The following is a 21,541-nucleotide window of genomic DNA, read 5'->3' as shown; positions in this document are numbered from 1 at the left end:
CTGTCTGAACCCACAGGGCTAAGAGCTGCTCTTGCCTTAGGGAGTCAGCACGTGCATCTCATGTGGAAGAACAGGACAAAGTCCATTCACAAAATGAGACTTAACCCTAGGAAGGAGGGAAGTCTTTTTTCTTTTCCCTGAAAGATTAGAATTGCAGGATTTTTGGTTCTCATATTCACTTAAGATTTTGACAGAATTTTTGTCTGTTTTTAAAGGCAACACATACAAAATCATAGTAAAAAGTTATACTGTATCTTACAGACACACCCTTAGAACACTTAGCAAGATACATCCAGCAGTTACAAGAAACTGGAGCTGCTAAACCTGGCAACAGAAGTATCCTTCCCCCCCACACCACCTCCACCTATGTCTTATGTTAAGTTGACCAGGGCCCAGATTCCCAAAAGACCTTTTTAGATGTGGAAAGCAAGCGCTGGGCCCAGCAAGCAGTTCTTTTGAACTGCACAAGATGAGGAGCCCAGAGATCGGTCTCAAAAGAAGACCTTATACTCAGTATACTCTGCAGACAAAGGGACAGTCAGAACACAGGCTAACAACTGATCTACGTTGGCCAGCCCTGAACAGACCACACTAGCACGTCCCAAATTTGATCTGTACAGGCCTCCCACTTTAACCAGTACAGGGCAGGACTCAGATTCAGAGTATACTGACCTTCAAAAGCCAGGGAGACAATCTTTTAGAAAAGAGAAGAGGAGGAAAAGATGATGTCAAACTACCTAATCTTGGAGAATACCCTATAAGAGGAAATGTCCTTCCCATCAAACACAGCAGATACCATTCCTCCATGGCTCTCTTAGGTACTCAGGACAAGCAGCTTCATCTTCTTCCTGACCCGTGTGTGACAAGTGTCTCATGGATGAGTGAGAATGGGGCGTGGGCTAGCAAAGTTCTGGCTCTCAGGGTCCCGCTCTGCAGAGTGCCGCTTATGGCACACAGCACGTACAGGTCTCTGGCTAAGGACTAGTTTGGTTTCCCTGGCTTTCTTTTGAGGACATCTACACATGTTTTATAAGAATCACACTCAAGTAACCATGTATGACTCACTCATTTTCTGAGTGGGTGGATGTAATTTTGATTAAGTACCTCTATTCTGCTCACTGGGAAACTCAAACCCACAGTTCCAAGGACTTTTGTTCAATGACTCAGAAGGATAAAAAATTGTACCTGTCATCAATAGAGTCCACCTTCTCCTGGATACGATCTGAGTTGATGTTTCCATCGCTCACCAGCCTTCTGCCCGTCTCCACAACAGCATTGATCTTCTCCTCATTGGCATCCATGGTGGTCATGAAGTCCTCTTGTTTTTTAATAGCTGCTTCAGCTCCTTCCAAGGTGGTGGGCATTTCAGTATGAGCCAAAACATACTCCTTGTTTTAAAAGAAAAAAAAAAAAAATCCAGAATGACATGACATATTTACAAAGAACTTTTCCCTAAGTGGTAAATGTTATAAATTGGTTTCCAACAATAAGCAGAGCCCGGTCTGTTGGCTCTAAGAGTCCTCGCATGTTCACAAAGGAAGCAGCTGCATTCCCTCTATATTCTCTGGTACTCCTGATGCTGGCAGCCATCTCCAGCTGCTTTTATTATTATTGTTTTTTTAAACTCTCTTCTTTGCTTTGTATGCTTGGGTGAAGTTCTTCATCTTTCTAGAAAAAGAACTCCCCCAAACTTGTTCACTATACTCTTTAAATTGAGCGTGCACCTCACAGAATGTTGCCAAATTAAATGACGTGTTCCGAGGACCTACTACAACAATAACTGCAATAGAACTTTGCAAGGCCAAACAGCTTCTTCAGAAAATTTCAATTTGAGGTCCTTATGTCATGAGGGATTTCAACTCCATTAAGAGTCCTGGGGGCGGGGCTTTTCAAAATAATACATCTAGTTTCATACAGGCATGGTTTAAACCTGCGGCTTAGCGAAGTTTCAAAAGGATGGAAGCCAAGGCCAAATCGAGTATTACCTGGTTATTAAGGAAAGCTTCAGCTTGTTTCGTGTCCCGAAGGAACTGCTGGTAGGCATGGGACTGGGAGAGAAGATTTTGTCTGTTCTCCCACATTTTGTGGAGCTCATTCCAGCCAGTGTCTAAGGCCTGTAACCGCTGCCGCAGAAACATGTACTGGGCATCGGTCTGTCCCTGGGTGACCATCTCACCCATGTCCCTCATCTTCTGGTAGTCTTCCTCATAATTGTCAATCTCATTTTTGATGTTCTCATGCTGTGTGAGAAGCTTCTCTGCCTCAGTCAGGGTGTTGGGCATATCCTCTGAGGCGATAGCAGTCTGGGTCCTGGAGAGCCAGGACTGGAAGTCATCCAAGTCCCGCAGGAACTGCTGCAGTTTGCTGGCCTCCCCCAGGGAGGCCTCGCGATTCTTCAGGGTTGTCTTCATTTCCTCCCACACATCACTGATCTCGGCCAGCCGAGACAGGATGGCTTGAGCCTGGTCAGGGTGCTCAGACTCCAGCTTCTCGGCTTCCTTCTGCAGGTCGCTCAGCTTCGCCTCAATGGCCACCAAGTCTCGTTCCATGCCAGTCAGCTTGCGCTGCAGGGCCATGACACCTGCCAGGTCGTTGCCAAGGTCTTGGGTGGACTCAATGACCTTGGTCTTTTCCCGGATCCAGGATTTGGTTTCGTTACACTCGAGGTGGTAGTTCTGGATGCTCAGGGCAGACAGCAGAGCATCCTTTTTCCTGTCCACCAGCTCTCTGAACTGACTCCACCTGTGAATGTAGAGAGCAGCATAAAGAGGGAGACCAAATCTATGGCGGGTATTGGAATGAATAGTGAGGGCTGAAGCTGCCTCACTTTTCCCTTCCTTCTTCCTGACTAAATGCTTTCATTTGTTTGTTTTTAAATCATGACCCAGTAAACATCCGTCAAATGGCTCGATGCAATGTAGTGAACAGTTACAATACATCTGCCCCACAGGGTCTAGTAACTCTTATCTGCTGTATTCATCATACACATCTTAGAAGTGCTCTGAAGGAACATTTCCCAAACTGACTGTAACCTACTCAAAAATGTCTGCTTAACAGACAAGTGAGAGGAGGACAAAGGTCTTCCCTGATAACAGAGGCCTTTTCCAGCTTCACCAGAACCTGCTCTAGACTTCATTTAAAAGGGACAACACAGGTTCTATCTTGCTGTTTTCTACCATATTGGGTACAGGTCACCAAGGCTCTAACTTCAATTTGGGGAGAAGTAGGTGCTGGGTGACTTGACTCATGTCCTGAATGATGTTACTTCACCCTAAAAGCCTGTTCTCGCAAAACATGGCTGCGAATACATGGAAAAACAGATGCCAATGTCACGCATCTGTGCTGCAAGGCCAGTGCCCCACCCTCCCCGGACTCACGGGACAGCGGGCACACTGCTGAAGCCATGCGTACCTCGTGTTGAGTTTGTCCTGCTGAGCTCTGATCTCCTTCTCACTGGGGTGGCCACTGTGCATCAGCTGCCGAGCAATCTGGTTCACCACGGCAACCCGGGAGGCCTGGTTGTTCATTTCGGGTTCTAGGCTCTCAAATCTAAAGAATGCAAGTCAACAGGGTAGTGACTTCCATGACCACTGGTCACATGTGTTGGTCCACATCCTTTACACCCAGGTAGTAACTTCAGCTTACCTGTGCTGGATGACTTCCAGGTCTTCCAGCTTCTCTGGGATCTGCATGTTGTTGAGCCACTGTTCCTTCTCATCAATCCAGAGCTCGCAGGCATCGGCCTCGCTGAACATCTTGTACAGGGCCAGGGTGTCCTGCAGAGCCTGCTTCCTTAGCCGTGTTAGCTCTGCCACCTCCTTGTAGCGCTCCTCAATTCCTGCCAGGCGGCCCTGCACATCTGGAGACACTGCATGTGCCTGGGGAAGGGCACTGGCTTGCTCATGCAGTGTGTCAATAGTGGGCCTGTAGTTAGTGATCTCTTCTGCTACATCTTTATGCTTCTTGACCAGAGACTGTGTGGAGTACTCATCATGGCCCACGTCATTGCTGGAGACGATCTTGAGGATATCTAGCATCCAAGCGTCGATGTCGTCAGCATCAGCCTGGAACTGGTGTAGTAATGAAGCCTCCTCTAGGCGCTTCTTACGGATGGCTGAGAGCTGCTCCAGGTTGGCCCACTGCTCCCGGATGTAAATGATTCTTTCACGGATCTTTTCTGATCCAAAGTGTTCCTCTGCAATCATGTCTTCACCTTCTTTGATGGCCTGCTCAAAGTGGCCACTACGACCACTCATCTCATCCTCAAATGCCCGGTGCTTGCTCAGCAGGCGCATGACACTGGTCAAGTCTTTCCCATAATCATCAGAGGACAGGATTTTCTCCTTCTCCCGTATCCAGCCTTCCTCTTCTGCCATCTCCCAGAAAAACTTCCAGAGGCGACGGGACTCTTCCAGGCGAGCCCTCCGCTCCGCAGCCAGCTGACAAAGCTCTTGATAGCAGAACTCCATGTGGGCAACGCGGTCTCGGATGACCTGGGGGTCACAGGGCTTGTAGCCTGTTTGAACACCAAGGAAAGAATGCTGAGTATCTGAGCGAGTTTCCAATAGCTTCCTCCTCATCTGCAGACCATGTTTAAGTCTAAGCAGTGTTGTGTAAAAGGCAGCAGGATACTTCCTGAGATCCTGACTTGTGGAACATTTGTTTAACCATATAAACAAGTGTCGTTTTACCTTTGCCTATCTAAGGCACCGACTGGTTTCATAAAAAGCTGAATGGCCAATATTGAGAGATGGAGAAAGAAAAAGAGACAACGGGGAGAGGCGAGAAGCCAGCCAGACATGGAAGAAGCAGGGCAGGAAAGTAGGACATACAGAATGAAAGAAAGGTAAAAAGCCCAGAGACAAAATGTAGGTGAGTAGAAAAATTAAGTTAAAACAGCTGGTGGGCCAAGCCTAAGCTAAGGCCGAGCATTCATAATTAATAAGTCTCTGTGTCATTATTTGGGAGTTGGTTGACGGCCCAAAGAAAATGCCAACTATACTGACTAGAACAGGAAGAAGGGGATATGCCATGCACTGCTCTTTTGGCCTAACTGTAGACAAAGATCACTTATAAATCAAGGAAGCACATGACTCCTATGAAAGAAGGCAGCTGTGTGTGGTGATATTTTGTGTTCTAACAAATGAAGCTTGTCTGGGGATCAGAGGGCAAAGCCAGCCACTATATTAAACATAGAGGTCAGGCAGTAGTAGCACACGCCTGTAATCCTAGCATTTGGGAGGCAGAGATTCATCTGGATCTCTGTGAGTTCAAGGCCACACGGGGAACTGAGCCAAGCATGGTGACACATACCTTTAATCCCAGCACTAGTTAACCATAGAGGTCTATACAGACAGACAGGAAGTGATAGAGCTGGGTGGAAAAAGGAAGTGATGTAGCTGGGCAAAGAGAGGAAGTGAGATGGCAGGGCACAGAAAGGTACATAGGCATGAGTATACAGGAAGTAGCTCTCTTGGGCTGAGGATTTCCTAGTGGTAAGAACTTGTGGCTGGCTTGTTCTATTCCTCTGATTTTTCAGGTTTCACCCCAATATCTGTCTCTGGGTTTTATTAATAAGACCGCTTGGCAATTCATGTTACAGCTGTGTTTACTTGGTTCTTAAGAAGCAAGGCCCAACAATCCTTCTAAACATCCTCTAAACAGCACGTGACCAAGTGTCAAGGCTGTGAGCTCCTGGAGTAGTCATGGTAGGCTGTTAGCACACATCTTTATTGAATATAGACTGGCAGCATTTTCCCTGCTAGAAGCCAAGGTTCTCAAAACCAAGCAGCATTTGAGTATTTAAGGAAATCGTGTCTATTTCAGAAAAAGAGACAGTGCCAAGTATTAAAAAAACAAAACACTGTGCTGCACACATTATAACCTGGATGCAAAATTCCTCCCAGAAACCTACAATGATGTAGTAACTTACAAGTCCTGTTGCCACACACAAGGTTTGTACTCCACTGTCAGGAGATAATTTGGAACAGTTCATTCTTACCTTCCCCATCTGTTGCAAATTTCTGGGCAGAGGCATTCACACCTCTTACACGCTCTGCTTGGATTGCAATGTCTGCTTCAACCAAGGCGTGCTTCTGTAACAAGTCTTCTACACCGAGCAAGTGTTTGCCATAGTCTTGAGACAGCAATAGCACCTGTGCACAAAGGGCAACAGAATGACACCTGTGACTACAGCTTTGATGTCAGTGTACCATCACCTCTGAGCAAGCAGATTCAGCATTCTCGATGTACCTTCCCTCCGGCTTGCCACTGGCCGTCTTTGGACAAGACAATGCCAAGTTAAGTCAGAATAAAACAAATAGGGGATCTGTATCAGGAGAGATACAATAACTAAGGACCATCTACCTTGGCAAAAACAAATGAAATTCACATTAAAAAGCACAGAACAGAAAGGGGACATCCCCCACAGGAGCGTATCGACATGTCTTTATGCTATGTAGTCAACAGGAGAGTCCACTTAAAAGCTTGTACACCACATCTTTAGCCAGTAAGGAGACCATGGTCAGATACCACATCTTTAACCAGTAAGGAGACCACCGTCAGGTGCCACATCTTTAACCAGTAAGGAGACCACGGTCAGGTACCACATCTTTAACCAGTAAGGAGACCACGGTCAGGTACCACACCTTTAACCAGTAAGGAGACCACGGTCAGGTACCACATCATCATTTCGAAACTCACTGAAATTTTCTTGTTCTTCATTCAACTTGCCAATTTTTCTCCCATCTACCATTTCACATGGCCCCCACATAAAATTTCTATTTTATTCTTAAGATTTCTCAGAAAACTATGTTAACTGAATTCTAGTGTGTATATCATGATTTATAAAATGAAAATCACTTTTTTGCTAAACTTTATCAACATTTCTTTTTTAAACGGTCAAAGATCAAACCTTAGAACACTGTGAGTGTGGGACGACAGCAGAGGGATTGATAGATATCAGCTGACCCTGTCCCTCCGTCACCACAGCGCAAGAGGTAAGACACAGGTGAAGACTGACATTCAGAAACAGAGCTCTCTTGTGTAAGGAGCGCGGTACTCTGAGAAAAGAGAGCTGTCTAAACACTATTCTCTTCTGTTCTCAAGGACTGCCAAATAAAGATGGCGCCCTGCGGTTTGCCATCAGAAGATACCGAAAGGCACAACAGGGCTGTGGGGCTGTGGCATGACGTCAGGCTCAGAACTGCGGCAGGGAGTCTGAGAAAGCCCAGAGCAGCAGGCAACCCAGCCTCCCGCCACCCGCACCGGCTCACCACACCCCACCTTCTCAAGCTGCTCCATAAGAAGGTGAAGAAGGGTGGTTTAAAGCAGATAAAGCAAAACAGCACTAAAGATCTGAATTTTGGCTTCCTAGCTCATGGCCTGAGCTTACCGCCACCCTTCCATCTGCATACATAGTCCTCAAAAGTATTACTAGTACACAGAAAGACCAAGTTAACAGTGAGAAAAAAAAAAAATCACCATTTGTTCTCTACACTGGAATATATTTAAGATAGACCTAAGTCACTGCAACAGATCTTGTCTATGAAGTGGTCTCTGTTACAACTTTCCCACAGGGCTCATCTCAGTTAGCTTGTGAGCTTGTAAGCAATGTAGCCTCACTCTGGCTGAATCAGCTCTGGCCTCCCCTACTTTCTTTTAGTCAAGTGTTACCTTCATTTCATCCATCCAGTCCATAATGTAAAGCATTTCCTGGAATATCTTTTGCAGCCCCAGGTTCATCTCCAGGCGCTGCCTCCTGGCCCTGAGCAATTCCAGCAAGTATTCCCAGAGCCGGATGACATTGTCCTTCCTGGCTGTAATGCGCTTGATGTCATGGTAGTTCTCTGCTTCAAGTTCCCTGGCCACAGCCACCACAGCCTGAACACGTTCTTCATATGCGGCGATGTCCGTCTCAATGGCCTCATGTTTTTTGGTGGCAGCCTCAACTGCGGGAAGGTCAAATCCAAAGTTGTCCTACAGAGAAATACAATGAAAAGAATCCTAAGGGGTGGGATTTGAGGGGGTGGGGCAGACAGACACAGTCCGCAAGCCAACTCTGCCTTTGGAGTCTCCTACTTCATTAGTTTTTCACTTCCCTAGGATCCTTAAAAACTCCTGGTTGAGTTCAAGTGTCTACCTAACAACAAACACATCAACAATTTCTCACTTTACAGAGAGGTCTGGCTCATATCCAGTACCTGACTTAAGACACTGATGCAGGTAGGAATTTGTCAAGCCTAGGGAAAAAGCTGCTTTCATACTTCATGACCAGTCTCACTGCCTTGCAGGGCTAGCTGGTCAAATGTTGAGGGAAAGAGCCAGGGGAACTTTTAAAGCTTACATGAGAGTGAATGACTCACACACTCAATGGCTCTGAACAAACTGCTTGAGCTCCTTCCAAGTCTAAGCCAAGTTAGACAGACAGACAAGAAAGTATCAGAAATTTTAAACATCCTCTTTGTGGGAAATAAAAAGTTACTGGCCAGTAGTAACTTCACAATACTGGAGATTCTCTTGGGGAGGGCCAGTGTTTCTTGGCTACTTCAGAAAAACTTGCATTAGTAATTTGGACAGAACCTGAGACACCAGACGCTGGTTTTCGCTCAGCCATGTCTCCCTCATAGCTGCCTTGCGATCGAATCTGCGGGCAAGCTGTTCCAGTTTCTCCTGCCTTATGAGCTCATTGCGCAGAGCCAGCTCTCGCTCGTGTTCTGCTTTTTCCAGTCTTTCCCAGGCCTGCAGAAGTGGGGAGAGAAAAAAAAAAAATGGTTTCCTGCAGTGTTCAAGAAACCATCCTTGGTTATAGCAGCAGCTGAGTATTGTTAAAAGGATCAAAGAATTTGAAAGGGAAATCCTGTTTCTATCCTTGAGAAAAAGATGTTTTTCTCTCTCAACATAGCCTTTAGGGAACACTCCCTTATCAAAAAGATACTGTGTCATATGCCTGGGAAACAAAACAGTTTGAGGATAAGGAGCAATACAACTATAACTTCTAAATAACTCTTATTTTAAAGAAATAAACTGACTTTCCTTAGGGCAAACATTAGAAATCTCTTATTCACTCCATCCATCCACTCTTATTCATGCCACATTTTAAAAATTCAACTTTTCTTTCAAAATTCTGACTGTCCACATTAAATTCATTCTTGAAAATGTCTTACTTCATGTTTTAAAAAAAATTCCAAACATCAAATGCTCAAAGGATTCTGTGTACAAATGAACAGAGTTCTAGATTTTTCTTTCTTTCTTTCTTTTTTTTTTTTTTTTAGCTTTTCGAGACAGGGTTTCTCTGTGTAGTGTTGGTGTCTGTCCTGGAACTTGCTTTGTAGACCAGGCTGGCCTCGAACTCACAGAGATCCGCCTGCCTCTGCCTCCCAAGTGCTGGGATTAAAGACGTGCGCCACCACCACCTGGCGACTTTTCTATTTTCATTTGGATATAATACCCACAGTACAAGTCTATACTTGTAAGCACACTGGGCACAACAATGGACATAATTGGTCTGACAGCTTCTCTGATGGAGGCAAACAGCATCTAGAGTCCACGACCTGCAGAGATTCCAAGCATGTGCAATCAAACTTCCAGTTCCCCTCTGTCATGTGAAGGTGTTTGAGTTGACTGCTTCACACAGATGAGGGATTAAACTGAGTATCTGGGTAAAAAGGTGAACCCTGAGCCAAGGCTGTTGACAAAGTCGTATTGATGAAGTCTTAACACTGTCTGCGGAGCTCCAGTGGACTGACCTATGACACTCTTTGCTGGACCTTCTGCTATCCTTGGCATCAACAGCAAGGGATGCTGGGAGTGACCCTTGCATTCTCCTACACTACTAAATCATCAAGCAGAGAGAACCTGAAGCCTGCTGGATGGAAGAACCAAAACATGACCACATGGGTTAGCTTCACCTTGTTGATATCAGAGATGAGCTTCCCTTCTCGGGGCATGTAGACCTTCTGGTTATTAGCTCTCATCTTGCTCTGAATTGTGAAAAGCAGCACCTCCAAATTCCCCTTCTCAGTAAACCTGAGGAGAGAAAACCAGCCATAATCATTACTGTACCTTGTTCTTTCAAGAATGAAAATTCATTTCTTATTAGAGAAAAACCTATTTCACACAGTCATGAAATCCATCTATCTCTGGTCTGATTTACGTAAAGCTTGTATTAGTGAGACAGCAACACATTAGTCCACTGGTCCTTATGAACTCTGGAACTGCAGCAGCGTTTTGTGGCTGTTTTCATATTTGAGGACATCAAGGGCACAAAGTTAATCACCTAAACCAGTGGTTCTCAACCTGTGGGCTGCAACCCCTCCAGGGTTGAAGGACCCTTTCCCAGGGGTTACCATATCAGATATCCTGCATATTAGGTATTTACAATTAGTAACAGTAGCAAAAATATAGTTATGAAGCAGCAATGAGAATAATTTTACGGCTGGCGTCACCACAACATGAACTGTATTAAAAGGTCACAACAGCATTAGGAAGGTTGAGAACCACTGCCCCAAGACAATGGATTTATTTCATTCAGAGAATGAATGAACAAATCAGCAATAATTATTTCAAATATCTAAGCTAAATTTTCAGTGGGTTTCAGAGACCTCCCTCACCAAAGAATTCACAACTGAATTTTCAGAAGAAATAAAAAGGAGTTTGGAGAAATGGGTCAGCAGGTTGACAGCACTTGCTGAGCTCAGCTCTCTAGCACCTGCATGAACAGCTGGCACAGCTACACTGATCCAACAGCAGGAGGGTAACAGTGACACAGGAAAGTGAACAGAGCAGAGCGACAGAGCAGGACACCAGACATCCTCCTCTGGCCGCATGTACACAGATGTGCATTTCCGAACGTGTGTGTGTGTGTGTGTGTGTGTGTGTGTGTGTGTGTGTGTGTGTGTATACATCACACATGAAAAAGAAAAGAAAAGAAAAATCAGCTTTTTTAGGTAGCAAGACTTGATTTCAACTGTTATGCTATGGTTGCCTCTACCTAACACAATACTTGGTAATAGGATATTTTCTCAGACCCACTCAGAGTTTTATAACTTTTCTTTTTTTCTGAGACAAGATCTTGCTATGTAGTCCAAGTAAGCCTGAACTCAGGATCCTCCAGACTCAGTGTTCCAAGTGCTGGAATTACAGGTACTTGCTGCTACACCTGGCTTCACTGTGTTGCTTTTCTAAAAGCTAAAAGTAGAATTTTAAAAAGACATTCAATGCAGGAGTTTTGAAGAAGGGACTGAGGACTTGTATCATCCCCTAGGTTCTCACATATCCTGTGTGTCAATAGTACAGTCTACTACAAGAGCTCAGTAGAGACACAATGTATGAGAAGTCTCAGCAGCTGGGACTCAGGCAAGGAGGAAAACAGGACACCGAGTTAACAGAAGAGATAGTGGAAGTCAGAAAACAGGTGTCCTGTGGCTGCTGTATATATTAATGAGAATTCATAACAATCTGCCTCTTACTTAGGTGGTTTCTCCACTGTGCGGTAAGTGTTGAATGCCTGAAGCTGCTGCTGGACTCCAACCAGTGAATTAGCAAATTTGCGATTGTTCAGAATGATGATGGTTTGTTCAATCCACTCCAGGAGGTCAGAGGCAAGTGATTCATACTTCTCAATCATTTTCTCTGTTTCAATAGCATTATCAAGCACCTGTAACGAAAGGTCGGGAAACCGATACCCAGATGTCACTGGTCAAGGAAAACACACCGCACATGTGTCCACGTGAAGCACGCACACTGAATGACTAGCTTTCCCATAGTCTGTTCCTTGGCAGAGGCATTTTAACTTAAATGCAAATAGGCACCCAGGCCAGGCTTATTATCTGTGAGCAGTGACAGCTTAACTCAATGGAACTGGTTCTGAAGCCACTCAACCTCCAGGGAAAGACTATGATGATTTCTGTAATCCCTAGACAAGCAAAGAGACCTCTGGGTTGGGGCGCAGGGAGAGGAAAATAAAATGAACAAACCAAAAAGGGGAGGGGAACTTTGCCACTGAGATGAAAAGGACCTGAGACTGAGGCTTTTTAAATCATGGTGAGTAGGATTTCATGACCATGGCAGAGCCAATTTAGTCAGATTTTCAATAGTCAATTTCCTGTAAAGGATGAGGAAAGAGGTTTGTGTCTGAAATTCCCTTTCTAGCGATTTCTACTATTACTCTGCTTCTTCTCATTACCCTTTGGGAAAACAAGGATTCTACCTCATTTCTGCCACTCCCAGAGGCCACTACTGAGTACTGCTTACTACTGGCCAAGCTTCTACTGGCAAAGCAGAGTCTCTGGATGAAGGGCTCAGATGCAGAGCAGGGTGGTAACTGATGGTGTACACAAGTGACTACACTCGTGCGAGCTCACCTTCCCAATGCGCTTCCCTTCGACAGCCAAGGCCTTCATCTTAGAGAAGTAGTGGTAGTAGGTGACCACATATGTGATGATGGACTTCTCATCAGGGTGGTCCACGCTGATATCTGTAACCAGAGAGGGCTTTGCTCAGAGTGCTACTCACCATGCAACCACTGGGGCAGCAGAAGCAAGCTGGACAACTGTCCAACAGTACTGACAGCCCAGAGACTTTCATTCTTTGAAAATTCTGCCATCACATCATTAATTGCAGAATGCAGAAGAAAGCACACCACAGATTCATTCACCACATGAATATCCACAAAACACCTTCTGCAGAAGGTGTTTGTTTCCTCTCCTTACCCTTAACCCTAACACCAAACGGGGCTGTGTAGTTAGACACTCCATCTCGGCCTATGGCACATTTTTCTCTGGACATCTTTGTCTCCTTGTACCCAGTTAGTGACAGAATTCTTAATGTCATATTCAGGCCCTTCTGTTTACATAAGCAACCTGAAACAACGGCTTCCTCACTAGGCTTCTCTGTCCCCCACTCACTTAACCCAGGCTGACCTTCCAGAAGCATGAACACAAAGGCGCCCTTCAGTGTGAGTGAAGCATGGTCCCTTTAACTTTTTATCTTGCTGTAGCTTTTCTTTGCTTTTCCCATCCTTCCTTCAACATTTATCAGGTTTTTTCTAAGTCCCAAGCATCATTCCAAATGTTTCTTATTCCACAGAAAAATATGCCTCTTCACCATTTTTCATATGTGCTTCTACTTTCTGATATTCCTGCATTCCTTACAACTAGCATTTGCCCGAAATGACCTTCTCTACCCAGACTTACTATCTGGCTCAAAAGGAGCAGCTCAGGGGTTACATGGACATTTCTCATTCCTGTGGTAAAATTACTGTCTTCTTCCTGCCTTGGGACTTTGACGTACAATCTGCCTTCTGCAAGATATTATTATTTACTCATATGTTTTTTTTCCTATGAACCTATATCCTAACCACACCACTTTCTCAATTCCTACTGGGTTGTGCTGTAAGTGGACGGTTAATGTGTAGTCACTGAGTAAGGAAACAAATGAATGAGAATGACAAGTCCCAGGAATGGTAATGTTGAGAGAAATACCCAAGCTAGGACAGATTAGAAATAAGACATATAGAAGTATGTTTCCCATCAGCTGTCAGGTTTCTTTTCAATACACATTCCACACATATCCTCCTTTCCATTCTGTAAATAGCCCCGTGTTTTAAACACGAGGACCCCAGTCTCACTGTCATCGGCACCAACGGGACCGAGAGCCAGACCGCAGCTAGAGTTCCTACCGGACAGCCCCTGGGTCTCATCATCCTCATCAATGTGCACACGTGCTGCATCCAATTTAGTGAACACAAAATGTTGATCTACCTGAAAGGAGTAATAGCCAAAAAACCTCCAGCTTGTCTAGGAATACATTTTAACTGGTATCCCTTGGAACACTGGGCAACTACAGATTAAGGTCAAAACCACAGGAGATATCCATCTTGTAAGCTGAGAAATATCAATCTCTGTTTTATATTGGTTGATTAAAAAGATTAATGCATGAGTTAATAAAAAGTCCGTGTAAAAGGAGGAGGGGGAAAAAGAGGCTCATTGTAAAAATACAAAGGGCTAGACCTAAGGAAAACCTTCTCACAGTAAGGAGTGTTAATGAAGACTGATCATAATTCAAGGAGTTTTAGCTTTCTGTTTACATTGAGAAATCACTTAATGGATTATCTCAAAGATAACTGTACCTTGGCTTCCTGTAGTAAATCTTATGTATTGGAGAAGAGCAAGAAACCAGCTTGGCAGCCTCATGACCTCAAGATGCCCTTGGAGCTTTTAGTCTCCCATTCCGTATTTATAAGAACTTTACACTTTCACACACACACACTTTTGTTCCTCTCTAATATTTGTTTATTACAGCAAAGAGAATCTATAAGCCGTTAGCATTACAAACTAAATAATCTCATTATATTTTAAATATTTCTCAAAATTAGAAAAAGTTCTTTTGAAATCCCACATTGTACTGGGATCTAGAAATGAGGATTGTATAGGTTTCCCCAGAGAGGTCATCTCTGTCATCTCAAGACAGGCTGTGGCTACTGCAGAGACCCAGATACTAGCCATCAGTTCCACACAGATGTGATATAGTCAGCCATAAGAAAAACCATGCTACTGTCTCATCTACTCACACATTCCCTTCCTTATTTAAGCTCCAGCATCCTAAGAGTGCCCTTGTTCTCAATCTCCACTTACCCTCAGTGCACATTCCCATGAACATCGGTCAACAAGCATTCACTGAGTGTCTATGCTAGGCTGTCTCTGTGTACACGAGTGCCAACAACTTCCAATGATACCCCGCAGAGCCAAGGCCAGGGGTGTTCTCTGCACCATTCCCATAGAAACCCTCAATCATCAGACTTGCCTTCTTTTCTGGTTCTTCACCTCTACTCATGCCCTCTCTCTCATACCCATCTTTCAAAGTCTTGTCAAATGTAACCCGTCCTATAAACCTACTGGAATTTTAGAGCTCCTCTTCCTTTGATACTTCTCAAGGTGTGCTGCACATGTAAGAGCCCCCCAACATAAGAAGCCTTTACATTAACCTTTCCCATCTCAGGTCCTCACCTTCAGGGTCTAACAGTTTTGTGAGGCCAAGGTGCTGCTCTGCCAGGTTAAATGCATTTTGCAGATTGTAGTGTGCGTTGGATTTCTTCAGTTTATCAAAATCTATCAGGTCAGGCCTATACAGAATGATAATGGAACACAAAAGAACGTCATACCTTGGAAATAACTCAAGTGTCTAATGAGACATGATAATTACTCCAGAAATGTTAAAATAAACACTTCGTGGAGTAAAATCACAGTATCTCATAATCATCAAGCAGTGATATCTGGCTTCTGAATAATCACCTTGAAAGTTTATCAGGCAAAGATAAACTTTATGAAAGATAATGGAGTGAACTTACACATTCTCTGCATATGAATGCAGGAATTTCCACTATGGCACAGTATCTGAGCCACAGATAGGAGATACAACCCATCCAGATCTGCCATAGAAAAACGGTAACATATCTATGCTTCTACCCTCACCACGACTTCTTCAGACTCACCGGTGTTTGTGTATCAGTGCATTGAAGGCCATGCCATCCCTCCAGCTAGTGGTGAAATTGTGGATGTTGACATTGGGGTACCTGCCAAAAGAGAAAGCACAAGAGCAAAGCCACAGAATTACCAAACAAAAGCTTATGCTTTGGCTAAATGGGAAAAAAAAAATAGGCCTGTGTTCACTGTAAACTCAAGGTTATATATCAGTAAGGACAATTAAGTCTGAGCATATGTCCTTTTAAAATCAGCTTGCTATGAAGTAAAAATAAAATAGACAGCTGTGTGTCTTTACATCTTCTTGTTAATTCAATTCCATGAAAGATGTGAACTATGTTCTAAATCTAAACATCACTCTTACTCAGGGAAAAAGTTGACCATAATCTTGACATGTCCACAGCCTTTTGCTTCCTGTGGCTTTGTAGTCCACCCGCCAGGGCTTCAGGACCCATTTCACTGGGATCTGAATCATACACCACTGGATAAAGCTGGCTAGGACTGCCTGGTCATGTGATACTCAGCTCTCTTTTTTACATACAGGGCTTAATTGATGTTTTCTGAATAAGAACTTCCCTAGAAAACTTTTCTGTTTAAAACTGGCCTCAAATGAATGGGCTATTTTTATTTTACTCCATATGAATTGCTAATAACTTTGTATCTGTGGTTGCACAAAGTTTCATACTTGCTTTCATCTGCTTAAGTTATAACAGTGGTTCTCAACCTGCTGGGTGGTTGCAAATCAGATGTCCTGCATATCAGATATTTACATTACAATTCACAACAGTAGTAAAATTATAGTTATGAAGCAGCAACGAAAATAATTTAATGTGTGGAGGTCACCATAACATGAAGAACTCTACTTAGAGGGTTGCAGCAGTAGGGAGGGCGAGAACCACAGGCTATACATAAGCTCTTTACAGTTTCCATGCTGAACATTCACTGCTTACACCTGTGGGTAGAGCAGAGTTTTTTATTTTTGAAAGTTTTTACATTCATATTATCTACCTGATTGGGTTGTTCCTTTTGGGAGGAAGGGGGTCAGAGGATACTTGTGGGAATGAGTTCTCTCACTGCATCATGTGCGTCCCCTAGGAGCTAACTCAGGTCAGCAGGCTTGATAGCGAGTGCGTTTATGACAAGTCTCACCAGCCCCAAGGTAAGGCAGTTTTGAGAACAACCAACTAATTAATCTGATAAAGAATTGGTTCTCATTAAGAACCAACTCTAAAATAATTTTATCAGCAACGTTACAGGATTTTTAAAAAATGTATTCATCTTTATTTATGTGTATTATGTGTGTTTGTGTGAGTTTATAGCACCATGTGCATGAAGGTGTCCACAGAAGCCCAAAGGAGCTGGAGTTTCTGCAGTTTTGAGCCACCTGCTGTGGGTGCTGGAAACAGAACCTGGGTCCTCTGGAAAAGCAGTGAGTGCTCTTAACTGCTGAGCCCTTTTTCTAGATACACTTTACAGGTTTAATATTAGCTAAAATCACAAAGTGTCATTAATTAACAAAAAGTTGCAGTGCTATACAAAAATATCTTCAAATTGGGTTTCAGTGAAAGAATACAAGGAAAACCAGGGCAGGTTTACATAACAACTACTTCTTAGTTTCCTGTGCAAATCTCCCCAAATGACCGAAATTAAAGGCGAAAACTCCCATGCATTTTAAAAAAGCACGTGGGTGTGATTCTTAGAAATGCTCCCAGAATTTTATAATTGAAGATATAACGGTCTGTGGAGCTTTCCTGGTAGACAGAAAGAACTGATTTTGGAAATGACAATCTCCAAGTATAAATCAGAACTCCTTCCATTCTGACAGCCAGCTGAAATGTCAACATATCCACTGTTTATGTGTTCACAAGACTTCTCAACAGAAGCCATGAAAAAGATACTTGTCAGCACCTTTGAGTGATGACCACAGGGGAACTTAATCCTGTGAGATGCCTAGTGCCCTTTGCGTTCACACTCACCCAGCTGTCTTCATCTGGCACCACAGCAGCAATGCATCCTTGGCAGACTTTTTCTCTTTGTTATCTTCAGTCTCTACACTGATATCCTGGATCTAAAGTTTAAAAAGAAATATTAAACCAACACCCAAGTCATTGTCCTGACAGCCACTGAGGAACAGGTCTACATTTATATAAAACAGATCAAAGTCTCACCCTGAAGACTATTTGCTCCAAATATCAGTAAGACCTGTCAGGGTCACCTCAGAATCCTCCAGAATTAGGTTTCCTATTCTACGCAGGAAGCCAAAGGGATGACTGATTGGTCACCTAAATGCCTCTCTAGCACTTAGTAAGATCATATATGCCATCGTTCCAATGCAAGGTTTCTCATAGAAACCAAAAAAATATTTTGCTGAGGTACTATATGTATATTCCTGAAAACTGACAAAACTCTTAAGACAGAACCTGCTTAAATGCTCTGCTTCCATGCTCTCTAAGTTCACAAACAATTTTAACATTAGACATAAAGCCTGGTCTATGCATCAAGGTCACACTGAACGACTTCTACCATGTACACTCAAAATTTCAGTTCAGATTAAGAGGGACCTATCAGCTACACGATTCTAGATAAATGCTCCCAACTATCTTCTGTGTTTCCCCCCCCCCCCATAACTGAATTTTGGACAAGAGGCAGGAACACAAACAATGATTCAATACAATAAAGTCAGTGAAAGAAACTGCACAATGCCGGCTACCAGCACTGCAGGTCATACACTTGTGCCAGCAGCCTAGATTCTCAGTTCAGGAGGAGAAAGTATGCATTAGCAGGCTCAAGTACAGACAGGGCAGGCCGACAGGCAGTGGCCTCAACTCAGTTCACCCTGAGAACTGTGAAAATGGCTGTGTATGCCAGCTCCCTGACAGGGGCCCTTACCCGCTGTCACGGGGCCACAGTCAGAATGCTCTTCCATGTTCCCACCACCACAGGCCAAAGCAATAGATGACATTTTCAACAATAATTCGCTTAGCCTACTTAATTAGAATCCTAGAACTGGGTCTGGGAACCTGAATTACTGAGATGCTTTCTCAATGGCAGCAGTGGAGGTGGATGACGAGGCCCTCTGTGACTCTCCCTCCCCACACAGAGACATCCAGAACACTGGGAAGCTGAAGTCTAATCTCAGAATGGCAACAGTGATGGAAAAAGCATTGATCACAGGACAGTCTCAGAGTTTGAACAGGAAAACTAAGTTAAAATTTGATTTTTGATATTTTTTTTTGCCCTCCCCTTTGTGTGAGATTTTTCCTTACTCACAAAAATCAACAGATCTTTATCAAAGAACGAAAACAGGACAGAAAGGCACAAGGACACAAGTCATGCAGGAGACAGGAGTGCGGGGGGTGGGGTGGGGGTGGGGTGGGGGTGGGGTGTTTGGAGGAACCTGACACCAGGGCAAGGACTCTTTCCAGCACTTCAAACTGTAATTGAAGAGCCTGAGCACAAAACATGTGCCTAAACACAGGTGCTTCTCCCTAACACTGCACACCTGGGTCACCCAAGGCAGCCTGAACTGAACCCACACAAACAAGGCTCAAGGCATGGACATGAAATGACCTTGAGTGCCTTTTCACAAAAGGCTTCTCTGCACAGAGGCACTTCATCACATCAATCACACCTAGTCAAATACACAGAAGGCTTCTGGCTCTCTCCTCCTGAAAACTGCTCCTTCACACCCAAAGGAAGACAAGAAGGTGGAAATGGAGCCCCTAGCCTACATGGCCACAATTCAGTGAAGTCTAGACAGCCTAGAAGTGCCAGCACCAGTCACACTTGACCTTTGCAACTGAAAGCCAGATGGCAGAGGTCAGATGTTCAGAGGTCCAGGAAGTGGTGGGCTGGGGCACACTCTAGGAGCCACATCACTGAGTCAGTCCTATCTGACAGGAAAGTCAAGTCCGTTGGGGACAGTGAAATGCAGAACATGGTAGCTCTGACAATCCTCCAGAGTGGCAGCAGCCCGGTCTCTCCTGGGGGGCCCTGTGGATAGGAAGCTCACGTGTGGAAAGTTTGGCTAAGTTCTTTAAGCTGGCAGCCTCCTTAGCAAAGCTCCTTACCTGGAAGCGCAGGATGATGGTCCAGATGAGTCCGAGGGTCAGCCGGTGGTTCCCATCCACAATGTCATGGGAACCCATGTTCTCAAGATGGACTCTCTGCTCCTTCAGGAATTGAAGGGCCTTGTCTACATTCTCCAGACAGTGGATGCGCATCCGTCCCTTCGTGGGTTTAGGCTAGAAACAGAACAGAGGTGGAGACAGTTCATCTAGCAGGCAGAGGTGACTCCTGAGGACTACCCTGAATCACACATGCTCAGCACGTGTGCTCTCCGCCCAAACCCAAACTGAAATCTGTGTGCACTCATTTGGTCCAATTTCACGGAGTCTCGGTGCTACTGCCGCCATCCACAAAGGTATTGATGAGGATGATTGACCGTCTTAAATGTAACAACAGGTTGCTGCCTGCTGGGCTGGGTCATTTCCCAAGACTGGCTTAAGATGAAAATGGGACATACCCTCAAATCAGGAGAATTTTAGATGGTAGTTTTATGAGGATAGAGAATCGAACAAGTAAAAAGGTATGGAAAAGAAAGAAGAATGGAGAAGAGAGGGGAAGGGAGGGCAGTCGAGCAGGGACAAGGTATCTAAATACCTCAAATGTCTGTTCACTTTACATTTATATCAAAATGGAGAAGCCATTGGAAGGGGAATATTTTAGAAACATCCCTTCCATATTTACTATAAACATCTACTCTATCTTACACACACACACACACACACACACACACACACACACACACACACACACACACAATTTTACTTGGGGAGCTTAGCAGTGAAGACACTGGCAGCTCTTCTAGAGGACCCAGGTTCAATTCCCAGCATCCACATCTAATCACAGTGGTCTACGACTCCAGCTCCATTTCTGGACTCTGTGGGCACTGTACAAATGTGGTGCACAGACATATATGGAGGAGAAACATCCATACACATAAAGTAAAAATATATAAGCAGAATATAAAATAAAAAAATTTAAGTTACTGGGACATTTACTTTATCACCTCATTGGACTACCCTTCATGCTTTTAAAACATTCTTTTATTTCATAACTGAAGCTTTAGTGAATGACTAACCCCTCTTTTATAACAAAATAACAAAAAAGACATGGCAAAATTAAATAATACTGGTAGTACAATGCAAGAGAGAGGGAGAATCAATTATAAAGCTTATAAGGCCTGAGGTCAAAATATCCTAAGTTCAAGACTATCGTAAACAACTTATTGAGACCCTGTCTCAAAGTGACTATAATGTAACAGGCTGAGAATAGAACTCAGTGGTGCAGCTCATGCTTAACATGCAAGGCCTCAGGTCCAATATCCACCAAAACAAATACCTCTCACCTTCCTAGAATCCCAGGATGCCAATTCTCTTGTGTTCTATTGGCTTCAGCGAGGCATTCCCAAGTGTTTAAGGTATGGTATGATACTCAGACAAATTTGGGAACAATAAAATATTCTTAAGAGGTAACAATGATTTCATCTAATCACATGGATTTCAACATGAGAAACGTCTTAGCTGCCACTTACTGAGCACTACCAAATGTACTGTTTTCTGTGGTGGTTTATGGCTAATCATATTCAATTCTCACAACAGCCATGACTGAGAGCAAGTATTATTCTTATCCTTTTATTGCTGAGGTGACAGTCTATCCAGTTAACTAGTATGTGGTAAGCCAGGCCTCCAAGTTCATTATCTTTAAATTACACAAGAACACAATACAAAACAGAGTGGTATGCATTTCCATGTGAATGGAAAGAAAAGACTCAGTTCTTACCTGGGAAATAATTTTAAGAGCTATTTATATATTACTATGCTTCACATTCTCAAAAAGAGTAAGAAAGTAATGACAAAAACTGAACACAAAGGAATAGGATAGGGTGTGTCTCTCTGGAATGAGCCCTCTATAAGCTGTCCCTTCAGCTCTGCCAAAGAGAGGAGCACACCATCTAGCCTTCATTACTTATTATCAGATTTCTAGGGTGGCATGGGACC

General features: G+C 43.9%; 1 protein-coding gene across 5 annotated transcripts in view; it reads right to left on the bottom strand.

Annotated features, from left to right (window-relative positions):
- Sptbn1 (spectrin beta, non-erythrocytic 1) overlaps positions 1-21,541 on the bottom strand; it is a 174,544-nt gene that overhangs the window by 39,074 nt on the left and 113,929 nt on the right. For all 5 annotated transcript variants that reach the window (XM_028891552.2, XM_037208906.1, XM_028891551.2 and 2 more), the window contains 14 exons: positions 19,550-19,723; positions 17,456-17,547; positions 15,491-15,571; positions 15,006-15,121; positions 12,363-12,475; positions 11,469-11,656; positions 9,909-10,026; positions 8,581-8,739; positions 7,675-7,977; positions 6,002-6,155; positions 3,646-4,516; positions 3,412-3,549; positions 1,986-2,742; positions 1,186-1,388 (listed from right to left, as the gene is read on the bottom strand). In XM_028891552.2, coding sequence (XP_028747385.1) covers positions 1,186-1,388; positions 1,986-2,742; positions 3,412-3,549; positions 3,646-4,516; positions 6,002-6,155; positions 7,675-7,977; positions 8,581-8,739; positions 9,909-10,026; positions 11,469-11,656; positions 12,363-12,475; positions 15,006-15,121; positions 15,491-15,571; positions 17,456-17,547; positions 19,550-19,723 — 3,467 coding nt within the window. The remainder of the gene's footprint in view (positions 1-1,185; positions 1,389-1,985; positions 2,743-3,411; positions 3,550-3,645; positions 4,517-6,001; positions 6,156-7,674; positions 7,978-8,580; positions 8,740-9,908; positions 10,027-11,468; positions 11,657-12,362; positions 12,476-15,005; positions 15,122-15,490; positions 15,572-17,455; positions 17,548-19,549; positions 19,724-21,541) is intronic.

This window comes from Peromyscus leucopus, chromosome 10 (genome assembly GCF_004664715.2).
Source record: "Peromyscus leucopus breed LL Stock chromosome 10, UCI_PerLeu_2.1, whole genome shotgun sequence".
NCBI classification, from domain to species: Eukaryota; Metazoa; Chordata; class Mammalia; order Rodentia; family Cricetidae; genus Peromyscus; species Peromyscus leucopus.
The sequence above is the reverse complement of the archived record's forward strand: the minus strand, read 5'-3'. Positions and strand labels throughout refer to the sequence as shown.